This window comes from Myotis brandtii, unplaced genomic scaffold (genome assembly GCF_000412655.1).
Source record: "Myotis brandtii unplaced genomic scaffold, ASM41265v1 scaffold1675, whole genome shotgun sequence".
Classification (NCBI taxonomy): Eukaryota; Metazoa; Chordata; class Mammalia; order Chiroptera; family Vespertilionidae; genus Myotis; species Myotis brandtii.
This window is the reverse complement of record NW_005356150.1, coordinates 146,100-159,855: the sequence shown is the minus strand read 5'-3', so window position 1 is coordinate 159,855 and position 13,756 is coordinate 146,100. Positions and strand designations below refer to the sequence as shown.

The window sequence follows — 13,756 nt, the reverse complement described above, 5'->3', positions numbered from 1 at the left end:
GCAGGCCTAAGCCAGCAGGTCGTTATCTCCCGAGGAGTCCCAGACTGTGAGAGGGCACAGGCCGGGCTGGGGGACCCCCACCTCCCCCGCCCCCCGAGTGCACAAATTTTTGTGCACCGGGCCTCTAGTATATTATATAAATCCATTTATATGAAACATTCAGAATAGGCAAACCTATAGAAATAGAAAGATTAGCACTGCCTTGAAGGAGGAGACTGGAGATGATGATGACTAAGAAGTTTCTTTTACAAGTGATGAAAATATTCTAAAATTGTGGTGACAGCTACACAACTGAATATACTAAGTGTCACTGGATTGTATACTTCTAAGTGGGTGAATTATATGGTATATGAACTGTATCTCAATTAAGCGTTTTTAAAGGCTCTAAGAGATAATCCATACATATAAAAAGCCAGTGACCGGAATGCTGTAATGACCAGAATGCTGTTATGACAGGAACGACTGGTCACTATGACACGCACTGACCACCAGAGGGTAGATGCTCAATGCAGGAGCTGCCCCCAGCCCGCAGGCCCCAATTGCTGGTGGGGCCTGCCAGTCAACCTCCCGGTCCCTCCCCGCAGCCGGCAGATCTGGGCTGGGACGGTGAACTGGGGGTGGGTGGCAGTGGACGCGACTCCTTTCCTGGGGGGCCAAGGGCCAGCTCCCTCCTCGGGGCCAGCAGCCAAACTCCCGGGTCCCTTCCCCCCCCCCGCCTGCAGGTCCCAATTGCCTGATCCGGGCCGGGCCCCAGGCTGGGACGGAGAACTAGGGGTGGGTGGCAGCAGGTGGTGAGGGGAGGAGGAAGGGGGGAGGTGGCGAACCTGATCGGCTCTGATCGCCGGCCAGGCCTAGGGACCCCACCCATGCATGAATTTCGTGCATCAGGCCTCTAGTAGTAACATACAGATATATCTCTTCCCCTGGTTCCTGATACAGAGCTCCTAAAAACCTTATAAATTCCTAAGTGGTAAGAGCACTAGACACATCTTTTGTTCCACGGTGGCTCTTGGTGGGCTCTTGGATGGGGACTGGTCACCAGAAAGACTAAGCCATGATTAGAAGCTTGGAATTTTCAGCTCCACCCCGATTTGCCAGAGAGGGAAGAGGGGCTAGAAGTAGAGGTAATAACTGATCACGCCTGTGTGAGGAAGCCTCCATAAAATCCCAGTAGGAGGAGGTTCAGAAAGCTTCTGGGTTGGTGAACACAACCCACACACCAGGAGGGTGATATACCCCAACTCCACAGGGACAAAAGCTCCTGTACTGAAGACCCTCCCAGACCTCATCCTATACATCTCTTCATCTGGCTATTCATCTGTACACTTTCCCATATCCTTTAATAAACTGGTAAATGTGTTTCCCTGAGTTCTGTGAGCTGCTGTAGCAAATGAGGCAAACCTGAGGAGGGTTTGTAGCTAAATCAGACAGAAGTTGTGGATAACCTGGGGACCTCCTCCTTGCAAATGGCATCTGAAGTGGGGTGCAACCAGTATTGTGGGACTGAGCCCTTAACCTGTGGGATCTGACACTAACTCCAGGTAGACTGTAGGACACCCAGCTGTTGTCATGGAGAACTGCTTGGTGGTGTGGAGGAAAAACCCACACATGCGGTGACCAGTAGTGTGAGAGTAAAGGAGACACACAGGAAAGAGAAACATGTGGGGGGAAGAACTGCAGCGGGTTTTTTTGTGTGTGTTTTTTTAGTATAGGCTCCCTTCTTTTCAATACTTTTCTCCCCATACATTTCTGGACCATGACAAAGTCCTTATTTCTTTTTCAGAATAAGGGGGGAGAGGGGGGGATTATTTTATATTCCTGGGCAGTTCTGACTTTATTTTCTTTTCTTTCCTCTGCTCATAGAGTGATAGACTCTAAGCAAGTAGCTGTATAGCTAAACCTTAAGACAAAGCACACACAACCATATAGTTCCATACACTCACACCTGTGCCACCTGTGGTATTTTCAAACTTTAATCCACACTGCCAGAGCAGTTTCCTACACCAATCTGTCTGTCTTTTAGCTCTGTACCTTCCTTCAGTGGGTGAAAGCTCCTTCAAGTCCTCCAAGCCAGGATTTACATTCAGTAACTTCTTATAGAGTGCCAACGGGAAGTGGAGATCGACTACGGTGGAATTGTAGATTGCTAGTCCACAGGTTATGCCAATCAAGTGAAACCAGTTGTGCTCTACAAAACACTTTCAGAATATATGCAAATGTGTTAAAAAGAAATTCAGTGTTTCCAGCCCTCAAAACAATCTGCCATTTATAAAATATTTTCAGTATAAAAGAATAAAGGCTTTCTTAATATTTAGTTACCTTTTAGAGCAGAGAAAACTCCCCTGACAAAAATTTGATTATCCCCAACAGATACAATGTAGGCAAAGTTAAGTATTTGCAGCTCATCTAGAGATAGAGAGAACAGCTTATACAGTCATTCGCCACTTAATGATGGAGATTCATTCTGAGAAATGCCTCAGGTGATTTTACCCTTGTGCAGACACCATAGTGTGCACTTACACAGACCTAGAAGGTAGAGCCTAGTACACATCTAGGCTACAAGCCTGTACAGCCGGTTACTATACAAAACAACCTGAGATTAAATCAATCACAAGAGAAAGTAGGGTGCAATCAAGAAACACAGTACATAAGATGTATGAATCGGCTGTCTGAGTAACACAGCATACTGTTTCACTGAAAATTTATTTATAAGTAGAAAGAGTACATTCAAAAATAATGATAAAATGTACAGTGCAGGAACTACGTAAACCAGTAACATGGTCTTTTATTATCATTATCAAGTAATATGCACTGAACATAATTGTATGTGCTATACTTTTATAGGCCTTGCAGCACAGGTGTACTCACATCAGCATCACCCCAAACACAAGTAATGTGTTGTACTACATTACAATGGCTATGATTTCATAGACAATAGGAACTTTTTAGCTTCATTATATTCTTATGGGGCCACTGTCACATATGCGATCCATCACTGACAGAAATGTCATTATGCAGCACATCACTGTACTGATTTAGAGCAATGCTGTCCAATAGTACTTTTTGCAATGATGGAAATTGTTTATTCTGTGCTGTCCAATATTGGTAGCCACTGGAAATGTGGCTGGTACAACTGAGAAAATCAATCTCTGGTACTATTTAATTTTAATTAAATAAAATTTCAATTTCAATGGTCACATGTGGCTAATGGCTACCTTTTAGCACAGTACAGATCCAGGAAGAAAACTGGTAGAAAAAGAACTAAATTATGGCCTGGTTGAAAATAAAATGCTCCTTAAAACTTAGCTCTCCTACTGAATTTCAATTTAAAGTGTGTGTGTGTGTGTGTGTGTATCTACTTGTATTAGTATTCATACACATACTTTCACTGTTATTAAAATAAGACACATTTGGCCCAGCCAGTGTGGCTCAGCAGTTGAGCACCAAGCCAGTTTGATTCCTGGTCAGGGCACATGCCCAGGTTACAGGCTCAATCCCCAGTGGGGGGATGTGCAGAAGGCAACCGACTGATGATGTTCCTCTCTCATCAATGATGCTATCTCTTTATCCATCTCCCTCTCTCTATAAAAACTAGAAATGGAAATAGGGCCAATGGGTAAAAAAAGTAACGACTAGATACATTATTTAGACATTTTAAATTATTTTCTTTGTTATGCTTCCCGTTTCAAAATCAGAAGCCTTGGAATTGGCCTCACAACTAAAATAAAAATTTAATTATATCCATCTGTTTAACTATAATATCACTAACTTACTGTATCTGAAAACCACAAGAGATTTGAATCTTGATAGTAGGTAAACATTCCATAGATGGGATTCAAAAGTTCTTTTAACAGTAAAAGAAAGAACTCCTTTGTGACACCACCAGCATCCACTGCTTCTTCACCATCAAAGATTACCTTTAAAACAATGAAAGCAGAATTAATACTTCAAAGAACCTTTGGTATTCTACCTTTTTTTTTTTTTTAGCAAATTCTTTCCAAAGTCAGGACAAAGGAAGGAAGATATAACACAGAATACAATGATGCAATGAAAACTGCAAGGTGTATCCGCTGATTATTCACAAGGCACTTGCAGACACACAGAAAGAATTTTTACTAGGTACTTCAAGGAATACAAAGAAGGTTAGAAGTTCACCATAGGTCCACAGAAAGTTTACCATCTATTTAGGGAAGTAAAGCAAACATAAAAGGATCCATTAGAGAATATACTTTATTTTCAAAGAGTAAAATACATTGAGAGGTAAATGTTCTGGCACATAGAGAAAAGCAATGATTAACCTGAGTAAAAGAAGAAACTGATGAATATGGAAAGGAGAAGGGCATTCTAAGTAGTACAGAGCTGGGTTCTGTGAGGGGCTACAAAAAGACCCATGAACAGGCCCACACGGGGCATGCTGGACCCATAATGGTCATCATAGTAACAACTACAGCAAACCAATGAGCGAGAGTTATTGAGAGTTACTATATGGCAGCACTTAAACTCTATGACCTAATCCTCAGAACAGCCTTATGCGTTGGTATTACTATTATCATCACCATTTTATAGGTAAGGGCTCAGGCAAAGAACTAAAACAGCATTTGAAAAAGCTATCCTGTGGTTGTCTTCAAGGCTGCCCACAACAGGACAAGAGTAAAGGTGGGGACAGATGGCAGCAGAAGACAACTGAGACATGCTACTGAGCAAGAAGTGTCTTATCTGAACTACTGATGGAAAACAGTGCGCAAAAAGAAGCTCCTGTTAGATCAAAAATCTAACCCAGAAGTTCTAAGAACTCCCAGGCAAATGGATGGGACAGAAAATACTCATTGGACATTTTGGAAAGGGTGACAATATCATGAAGACCATGAGTTTCTTACTTATTGTGTTTCAGAAACTGGAGTTCACAAGAGGATTGTTAACAGAGATAGGGAAGTCTTCTGAAGGGAAAGATAAATTACTTAAAAGTTCAAGTAATTCTCTAAATACTTATTAACACCTACTATGTACCAAGCACTATGCTAAGCCCTGGGAATACAGTAAGTACTAACACAAACATGCACAGTCTATGAGGAAAGACAATTTCTTAATTCAGTAAAATTAGGGTACTAACAGTGCCTATAACAATAGGCCAACAGCTTTCCAGATGATTTCACCACATTTCTATATTCTCCTTTTTACCTTCTTTCTCTTAAATCTTTGACATCCACAGACTTCCTAGATGCTGGCTTGATAGTTTTATACCTAGTTGAAGCTTTAGTTTTGCTGTTGTTTGCTTGTTTTTGGTTGAGCTGGAGCAGATACCTTGAAGTCAGCAAAGAAAACCCTATAACCTCTCAAGTAATCCACTGGCATTTTTATCTGATGTTATGTTGATATGTGCTATTTGGTGATTTGACAGAAGGAGATGATTAAATTCTTGTAAAATAAATGAAATAAATAATGAATGGCTATACTCCACAATTTTAATAGTAAGATCTTTGCTACTTCAACCCTGTTTAAAGAAAAACTAGGAAGATATTTGGAAGAATATACTGAAGGGCTCACTTTGAGAGGCTTTTTTAGATCAATATCAGAATGAATGCTCAGCTCTCTCAGGGCATCTCCAACGAGGTTGTTTCTGCGAACGTGAAGAACCAGGAAGGGGCTTCTGGCCAGCAGAGGCTCCAAGGTGAGAAGCATGAAGACATTCTGCAGGTTGGCTCCATTGACTGCCACCTGGAATGGCACATCAAGAACACAATTAGAGTGCACCTGTGAGTGGGGACAGCAGCCAGCTGTGCCTTTCAATCTGGGGTAGGTGGGAAGCATGCTGACTGCAACTTCATTTGGTCTTTTTTATTTTCTTCTAAACTTTTCCAGTTAAATTTTCTAAGTTACTATGTTTATAAAACACACATATCTTTCTAATATGAACCCAAAAAGGTTAACTGAAACAATTTGATCCATAACCAGTCCCAGGAAAATGATTTAGGCCTAATTAAGACTGAAATTATATTGTAATAAAAGAAACATGATGGAGAGTGGGTAAAAACTATGACATTCAGAATGGCAGGACAAGAAACCTAATAACCACTTTTAAATGTTTTTTATTCTTTGAAAAATGTCCATTTTCTCTGGAAAACCTTTCAACTGTGGAAGGAAGGAAGGAAGGATAAATAAGGCTAGAGAGAAACAGACAGAAAGACTGAGAGATGAAGAGAGAGATGAGTGAAGTTAGGTATCTACCGACAGTAGAAACTGGTAGATTTGAATTTCTAATTTGCAGATAATAACTTGGTAGGCACGTCAAAACCAATTATATTTTATAATAAATATGTGTACTTGAAATTAATCTCTATAACTTAAGTTTTAGTTCAATAAAGAGTTACCAAGCTCCGTTTAATTATCTCTCTATCTCTATCAAGGGTCAGTGGACGACTGGACCAAATCCAGCCTGCTGCCTGTTTTTGTACAGCTCTTGAGCTCATAGTGGTTTCTACATTTTTAAATTTTGAAAAAAAATCTAAAGAATACTTCACCACATGTGAAAATTACACATATTTCAAATTTCATTGTACATTAAGTTCTACTGGAATACCACCATGCTCATTCATTCACATACTATTACTTTTTGTTCTATGACAGAGCTCAATAGTTGAGATAGACAATATGGCCCATAAAGATCAAAATTTTAATTTACTATATGGTCCTTTATGAAAACACTTGCAAACCCCTGATCTATGTAAATGTGTACTCACTTATGTGTTGTATTCAACATAAAATTGCTAAAAAAAAATTATAATAGTTCTAAAAGTTAGAATAGAATGCATCCAAATATACTTTCTCCTATTAGTAAAAATTAGAACTGAATGTGTAGGTTAAAAGAAACACATAATAAGAGGAAATAATTTTTAAAATATGATACCTGCATCTGTAGTTCAGCATCTGTCTGTAACATTTTGGTCTTAGCTTGGGCATCAAAGATGAAAGGGTAGGAACAAAGTGTTACAGCATCCTAAATAAAACATTATTGAGAAAACTGTAGTAACCACAGAGAATACTGCTGGAAAAATATACAAGTAAATTTAAAAAGAATCATTTACCTGTATTATAGATGGTCTAGTCTTCTGTGTAAAGAAAAAGAAAAAGCCTCTTACTTGAAATGCAAAACCTAAACTTTTTACACCCCCTACAAATGTGAAATACAAATAACAAAACATATAAACTATCTGACTATTTATTTGGCCATGGAACTAACCCCATTTGAATAGCTGACTGGATTTTAATGGAACAGACCAAATGTTCTGATGGACACAAACTGAGAAAAAAACTAAAAACAATCTTTAAAAATTTTTAAAGGGCTGTTTTAGGTCATTTCACTAACTCCATAATTCACAGCATTAATAGAATTTTCTTTCATAAAATAAATCTAATTATAAAACATTGATATCAGATGTTACTTTTATTGTGTAAAGTTAATGCAAATTTCATTTATTTGTCAGCATGTTACATCTCTTCCTTACACTTACACACACACACACACACACACACACACACACAAGCTGTTACACTGAAGAGTAACCAAATATTTAAAGCTATCCCTGACTCGGCACTTGAACCAATGCTTGGCCTACAGAAGACACTCCATCAATAGGTAAATAAAATTTTAATAAGCTTTTGAGCAGGGGAATAACAGTAAATTAGAAAAACACACACAAACATATCTAAAAGATATGCTAGTTCATTAATGGGGGGAAGGCATCTCTTCTGGAAGCTTCTGTTAGGTTATATGACAAACATTATTCATAAATTTAACAGAAACAAACAAAAGTATCAACAATATAGATCATGCTGACCTGTAGTATTTCTCAAACAGAAAACTATGGATTTATTCCTCAGAGATCTGAGAATGCTATATGAATTTTTTAAATTTTGTAGTTTTTATAAATAATATCCTAAACAAAATCAACGAAAACACATTCTTAATGACCTCCTTATATTGGTGTGTCACCATATAATTTACATTTATTTTAATGATTACATTGGTGCCATGTTATTCTTAATTGTCCAAGAATAATAAGAACAGAAGAAAAGCAGTCTTTCTTGGTAAGTTATTCATTTGCACCCAGGAAAGTGCCAGAGCTGCCCTGGCTCTCTGTGTGAATAAAGGTTTAATAGCAGCTAAAAGGAAGAAAGAGAGATGAGTCATCCCAGGATGAATAGGACACGTCTCAGAACTCAAGCACCAACGACTGAGTTGAGGGATGGTTTCAGGAAGACCACCCACGTTTTATTCATTTTAGAGTTTGTTTGTATTTAATTTGTAAATCTGATTCGGTTTTATTTAAATGCTATATGAATAAGAAGTGTATACCTACCTCCTTTTGTGTTTGTGTATAGTCCAATTAAATCATTTAAAAGCAATTTTAATTAAAATCCATCCTGTTTATCCTATAGAAACAGGTCCCTTAGTGAATCCTGGAACACTTCCCTAAACTGAGGAACACTAATCGAAGAGACAATTCATACCAGTGAGACAGGTATGAAAGCATGCATACATAATCCAGGCCAACTGACTCACTCTCATGCCTACATATCTAATTACTTTGAATTTAGGAATTGAAATCACTAAAATAAAACACACACACACCATAAAACTGCACTCTAAAAATTACTCTAAGTACCTACGAAAAGTATAAGTATCCGGGGAAGTAGATTTTAAATTGGTGCAAATATTCAGAATTTTAGAATCTTTATCTCAGAAAGATTATTTTATTCTAAGTGTTAGGAAGTTAGACCTGAGCAGCTGGGGTGGGGTCTGCCCTGGAGTCCAACCATACTGCCTGTCTATGGGCGGCCCAGCAGACAGCCAGCAGGAAGGTTCAGAGCCAGCCAGTTCTTGGCGCAAGCTCAGAGGAAACCGACATGACCTCAATGTAACCTTACTGGGGTCCTAGACTAATTATAATAAAATCAGCATTTCAGTTTTGACTCCACGCCCCCGAGTTTTTCTGTATGCATTATGTGTAAGGGCAGGCCCAGAAGAAATATAGTTTCTGTCAACCATTCCTGAATGCAAATGAAAGTCTCTACTCAGAAAATTCCTCTATTATTTTTTATTTTTTTAAATATATGTTATTGATTTTTTACAGAGAGAAAGAGAGATGGATAGAGAGTTAGAAACATCGATCAGCTGCCTCCTGCACACGTCCTACTGGGAATGTGCCCGCAACCAAGGTACATGCCCTTGACTGGAATCCAACCTGGAACCTTTCAGTTCGCAGGCCGACGGTCTATCCACTGAGCCAAACCAGTCAGGGAGAAAATCCCTCTTTTAAACCCAGGAGTTCGGGGCCTGGCCTGCTCCAGGTTTGGAATGTTATCTTTAATAAACCCCATTTTGCTTTCCTTTCATTGACCTTAAAATCTTTTCTGCATAGACAAAAAGAACAGAGGTCCCAACTGGTAACCCCGATCGGTAACAGAAACATGACTTGCTTATTCAAGAAAAAAGGATGACCTTTAATGTGTGTTGGTCTATAAAACAAGATGAAGTTTTGAACACTTCAAATGTAAAAGTGACTATGGGAGAAGCAACAGTAGTGACTGTGGAAACAGTTGTTGGCATTAAAGCACCCTAGTATACCTAGTATTTCAAAAAACTAGTGCAATATACAGGTGGGACAACTATAGGTTTACAGTTATGAGTACATGAAACACAGTTCATAATTATTATATTATTTATTATTGTATTATTGTCCATACAAACTGTAAACCTACTTTTGCCCCCACTCAGTATCATTTCAGACATCAATCAACAGCTGTGTATTTCTTGTCTCTCTCCAGTCCCTCTCCAGTTCTCCGACTCTCTGTACCACCCGCTCCCTGCAAGCCCCACAAGCTCTTATTCCCTCCCTTCACTTCCTGCCTGACCCCTCCCCACCCCCTGACAGGGCCCAGATTTGGAAGGAGGCTGATCTATGTTCTGGAGAAGGAGAGGAGGTTAAATTTCGGGCAGGGTCACCATGCTCTCAGTTGAGTGGGTTTGCTGAAAAGAAATCCAAAACTACCTCAGTTAGGAACCAGAGCCAAGGCCACAGAGCTGGTGGTCCAGAAGACCCTCCCCCCGGAGAGGACCACAGTGCCAGCTCTAAGGAAGGTGCAGAAGGCAAGGCTATTTGGTCTAAATAAGCACCAGATCTATATGAAGGTCTATTATACATCTACAAACTTTGTGTAAGTCTGTAAGTTTTAGTATATGAAATATAATAATTTCACTTAATTTCGTATGTGAATGCTGAATATTTTAGATATGGTATTAATACTGGTATTTCCATATGATATGAAGTAAATACTGAAACAGCCATGTTATGATTTAACTTCAAGATTACTTTCCCTAATTGAGAAGGAGACATATGAACAGACATGTGATCCCCTCTGAGGGCTGCCTGCCCTAGGCTGTCTGTTCCCCCAAAATGATCTCACAAACCTAAAACTAGCAAAGTACCAGCGAATCACATTTCAAATGTTTGAAATGGGGTTGCACTGTGACCTTTTTCAAGTATATGAAATAAGAGCAATGAACAAGTACATGGTACAGAACTGAAGAACTGGGAATATCTTTTTTATTTTTTAATTCCAAGCCAACATTTCCTAAATGTGACTGTGACTGGGGACAGGAGTCATTGCATAAACACCTGCTGTGCCAAGAAGGAAACACAGGAGCCTCTGCTGTGAGGCCTGCCTGCACCACAGATTCCTATACCCACCATGGGCAAAATCTGGCTCCCTGCCATCACTGATGCTGAGGCAAAAACATATGCCTTGTCTGACCATGCACAATACTGGTACTCAGAGACAAAACACTGCCTCCTTGTAACACATATGGTAACAAGTTGACTCTAGTTTTATTTTTGAAGCATTTACTTCACTAACTTTCTCACTTGTGCTGCCTCTATGGGAGCCACAAAGTCACTCATTCTGTGTTAATTTTCAAGTGGATGATGGCAGTTTATTAATGGAAATAAACAAGCCACTACCACCTCTTCTTTAAAATGAGCAAAAATCAGACACTTCAGAATGTCCATTTGTGCTCCATAGCCATTTAAATGTGTGTTATATCCCTTTGTAATTCCTTTTTCACTGTTGCCTCTGGACTGAACACCCCATAGAGGCAGCCACCATGTCCTCCACATGTCTCCATCCCCAGTGACTAGCAAGCACCCTACATACTTCAGGTGCCAAGAACAGCTTACTGAAAAATAGTTGAGAACTTATTATATGCCAAGTAAAGCACTCTGCCAACTAAGGCTTTTCCATGCATGCTCTCCTCCATTTAAGTCTCACAATACTGTTATAATTCTCATCACAAATGAGGATGCTAGGCCAATAGAAATTAAGTAACTTGCCTGGGGTCACATAGGTAATAGGCCAGAGTGGAGACTAGAACCCATCTCTTTTCGACCCAAGCATGTCCTCTGAACTACATGCTCTACTGCCTCAGCTACTACCAAGCTAAAAAATTTAACACACACACACAAATATTTATTGTGTATATATACAATGGAATATTATTCCACCATAAGAAAAACAAACAAACAAGGAAATCTTGCCATTTGCAACAACATGGGTGAACCTGAAGGGCATTATGCAAAGTGAAATAAGCCAGAGAAAGACAAATACTATATGGTATCACTTGTATGAGGAATTAAAAAAAAAAAAAAAAGCCAATCTCACAGAAACAGTGGTGGTTTCCAGGGGATTGGGAAGATGGGAAGATATAGGTCAAAGGGTATAAGTTCTGAGGAGCTAGTGTACGGCATGGTGACTTACATAATAATACTGTACTGCACATTATAAAGTTGTTAAAAGAGTAAATCTTAAAAGTTCTCACCACAAGAAAAAAACATCTGTAACTATGTATGGTGACAGACGGTAACTAGATTTTTTATGGTCATCATTTCATAGTGTATACAAACAATGAATCATTATGTTGTACACCTGAACTAATATAATATCATGTGTCATTTACATACCAAAACAGTGGTTTAAAAAAATATCATTTTATGTATAAAATAGCTTTAGCAACTCAGGTTAAAACCCAAGATATCAAGAAATTTAAACTTCAATTTCTAATACTATTGCACTTTATATAGCTTTTTAAAATTCCACAAAAATTACAAAAGTTCACATAGTAATTTCACCTTATTTTCTACCTTTCTATAATAACTACCTTAATTACTGAAGAGGAGATGAGCATTTGGTATTCAAAACTATATTTGCTTATTAAATGTTAAGAGAAAAAACTATAAAAAAGTTGTAAAGTTGCTCATTTAACTTCCATTCAGAGATTACAGTCATGATCATCTAGAATTTAACAGCTGTAACTTCTTTTTCAGTGGCAAAAAGAATTGGGGTTCATTAGAATTATCCTATTCAACATTAACTCAGAGAAAGTGTATAGATTAGAAGTCAGAAGAATTGGCTTTTATGGCTAATTAAATTGGTGGGAAAATTGTTTAACTTCTCGGGAGTCTCCATTTCCTCACCTAAAAACAAAGCAATTGGCCTAAATAATTCATAAGGCTTATTTCAGCTCTTAACATTTCATTATTCAATGAGTAATAACTTGATACAGATCAATGAAATAAAAAAGTTAATCTTTTTACGATTTCTAAATTAATGGGTGAAAGCAGAGCTCATTGTTAGCCTCCATGTCAAATTTCCCTCATAAACCTATTTAGAATACTCTACTCCACTTTTATTGAAAAGTATTTTTAAGGTAATTATAAAATCTTATTAAAAACACATATTATGTCTAACATTCATCACCTATTATTTGAAATAATCTTGCTTAGTCAAATAAACCTACTGCAATACCTTGCTTTTGTAGGCAATTATTGACCTCCAAAAACCCTACTGGGAAAATATTGCCTACATGTGATAAATCTGTTAAACTGGCAAGAACTCACCTCAAATGTATCTGCTGTGCATGGCTTCACTAAATATTATAACCAAATCATCATTCTGTTTTCTGACATAACTCAAATTTACATACTCCACAGATGGGGGATCTAAAAAGCCTTTCCTATACCTCAAGACAGTACATTCAAACTCAGCAGTTCTTGCCAAGTCAAGGGTGGCAGGCAGGAATCTGCACGAAGTTCTTTGGGTGGCATGTCTAACATATGGTGAGAACTGCGTCAGGGATATGTGACCTTTTCATTCACATAATCCTAAATCAGAGTGAACTATAGGGTTCAAGCAGCTGAATAAGATGACTGAAGTAGGATAGCTATTAGAAGCTGATAATTACCAAATGTCCTTTACTCAATGTCAAAATCAAGCTGCAGTGGGGATTGTGGCACACAGAAACCTCGTCTAAAGAACCACTATTGAACTCCAACCAATTAGTGCCATCTGGGAAGAAGGTCATGTTGCCAGATCTTCTGAGTTCCAAGAAAAGCTAAAAATTCATTTAATATTTCTTGACATTTTTCAAGTGTGATAAAATACATATAACAAAGTTTACTATATCATTTAAAATATACAGTTCAGTAATATTAACTCCATTTGCATTATTGGGCAATGATCTCCAGAATGCTTTCAACTTGCAAAACGGAAACCCTATACCCATTATACAACTACCCACTTCCCTTCCCCACAATTCTACTTTCTGTTTTTATGAGTCTGACTACTTTAGATACCTTGATTTTTTTTTCATGTTGACAACTAATTAAAATTTACACCATTTCTGTGTGACTACTCAATCATAACT

The 13,756-nt window shown here is 38.3% G+C and overlaps 1 protein-coding gene across 3 annotated transcripts in view; it reads right to left on the bottom strand.

Moving 5' to 3' along the window:
* The window catches only part of HERC3 (HECT and RLD domain containing E3 ubiquitin protein ligase 3), an 82,984-nt gene that overhangs the window by 18,905 nt on the left and 50,323 nt on the right, over nt 1-13,756 (bottom strand). For 2 of the 3 annotated variants that reach the window (XM_014536855.1, XM_014536857.1), the window contains exons 16-20: nt 7,083-7,106; nt 6,905-6,994; nt 5,545-5,715; nt 3,774-3,917; nt 2,032-2,198 (exon numbers count right to left, since the gene is read on the bottom strand). In XM_014536855.1, coding sequence (XP_014392341.1) covers nt 2,032-2,198; nt 3,774-3,917; nt 5,545-5,715; nt 6,905-6,994; nt 7,083-7,106 — 596 coding nt within the window. The remainder of the gene's footprint in view (nt 1-2,031; nt 2,199-3,773; nt 3,918-5,544; nt 5,716-6,904; nt 6,995-7,082; nt 7,107-13,756) is intronic. The other variant, XM_014536856.1, reaches the window with a different exon arrangement.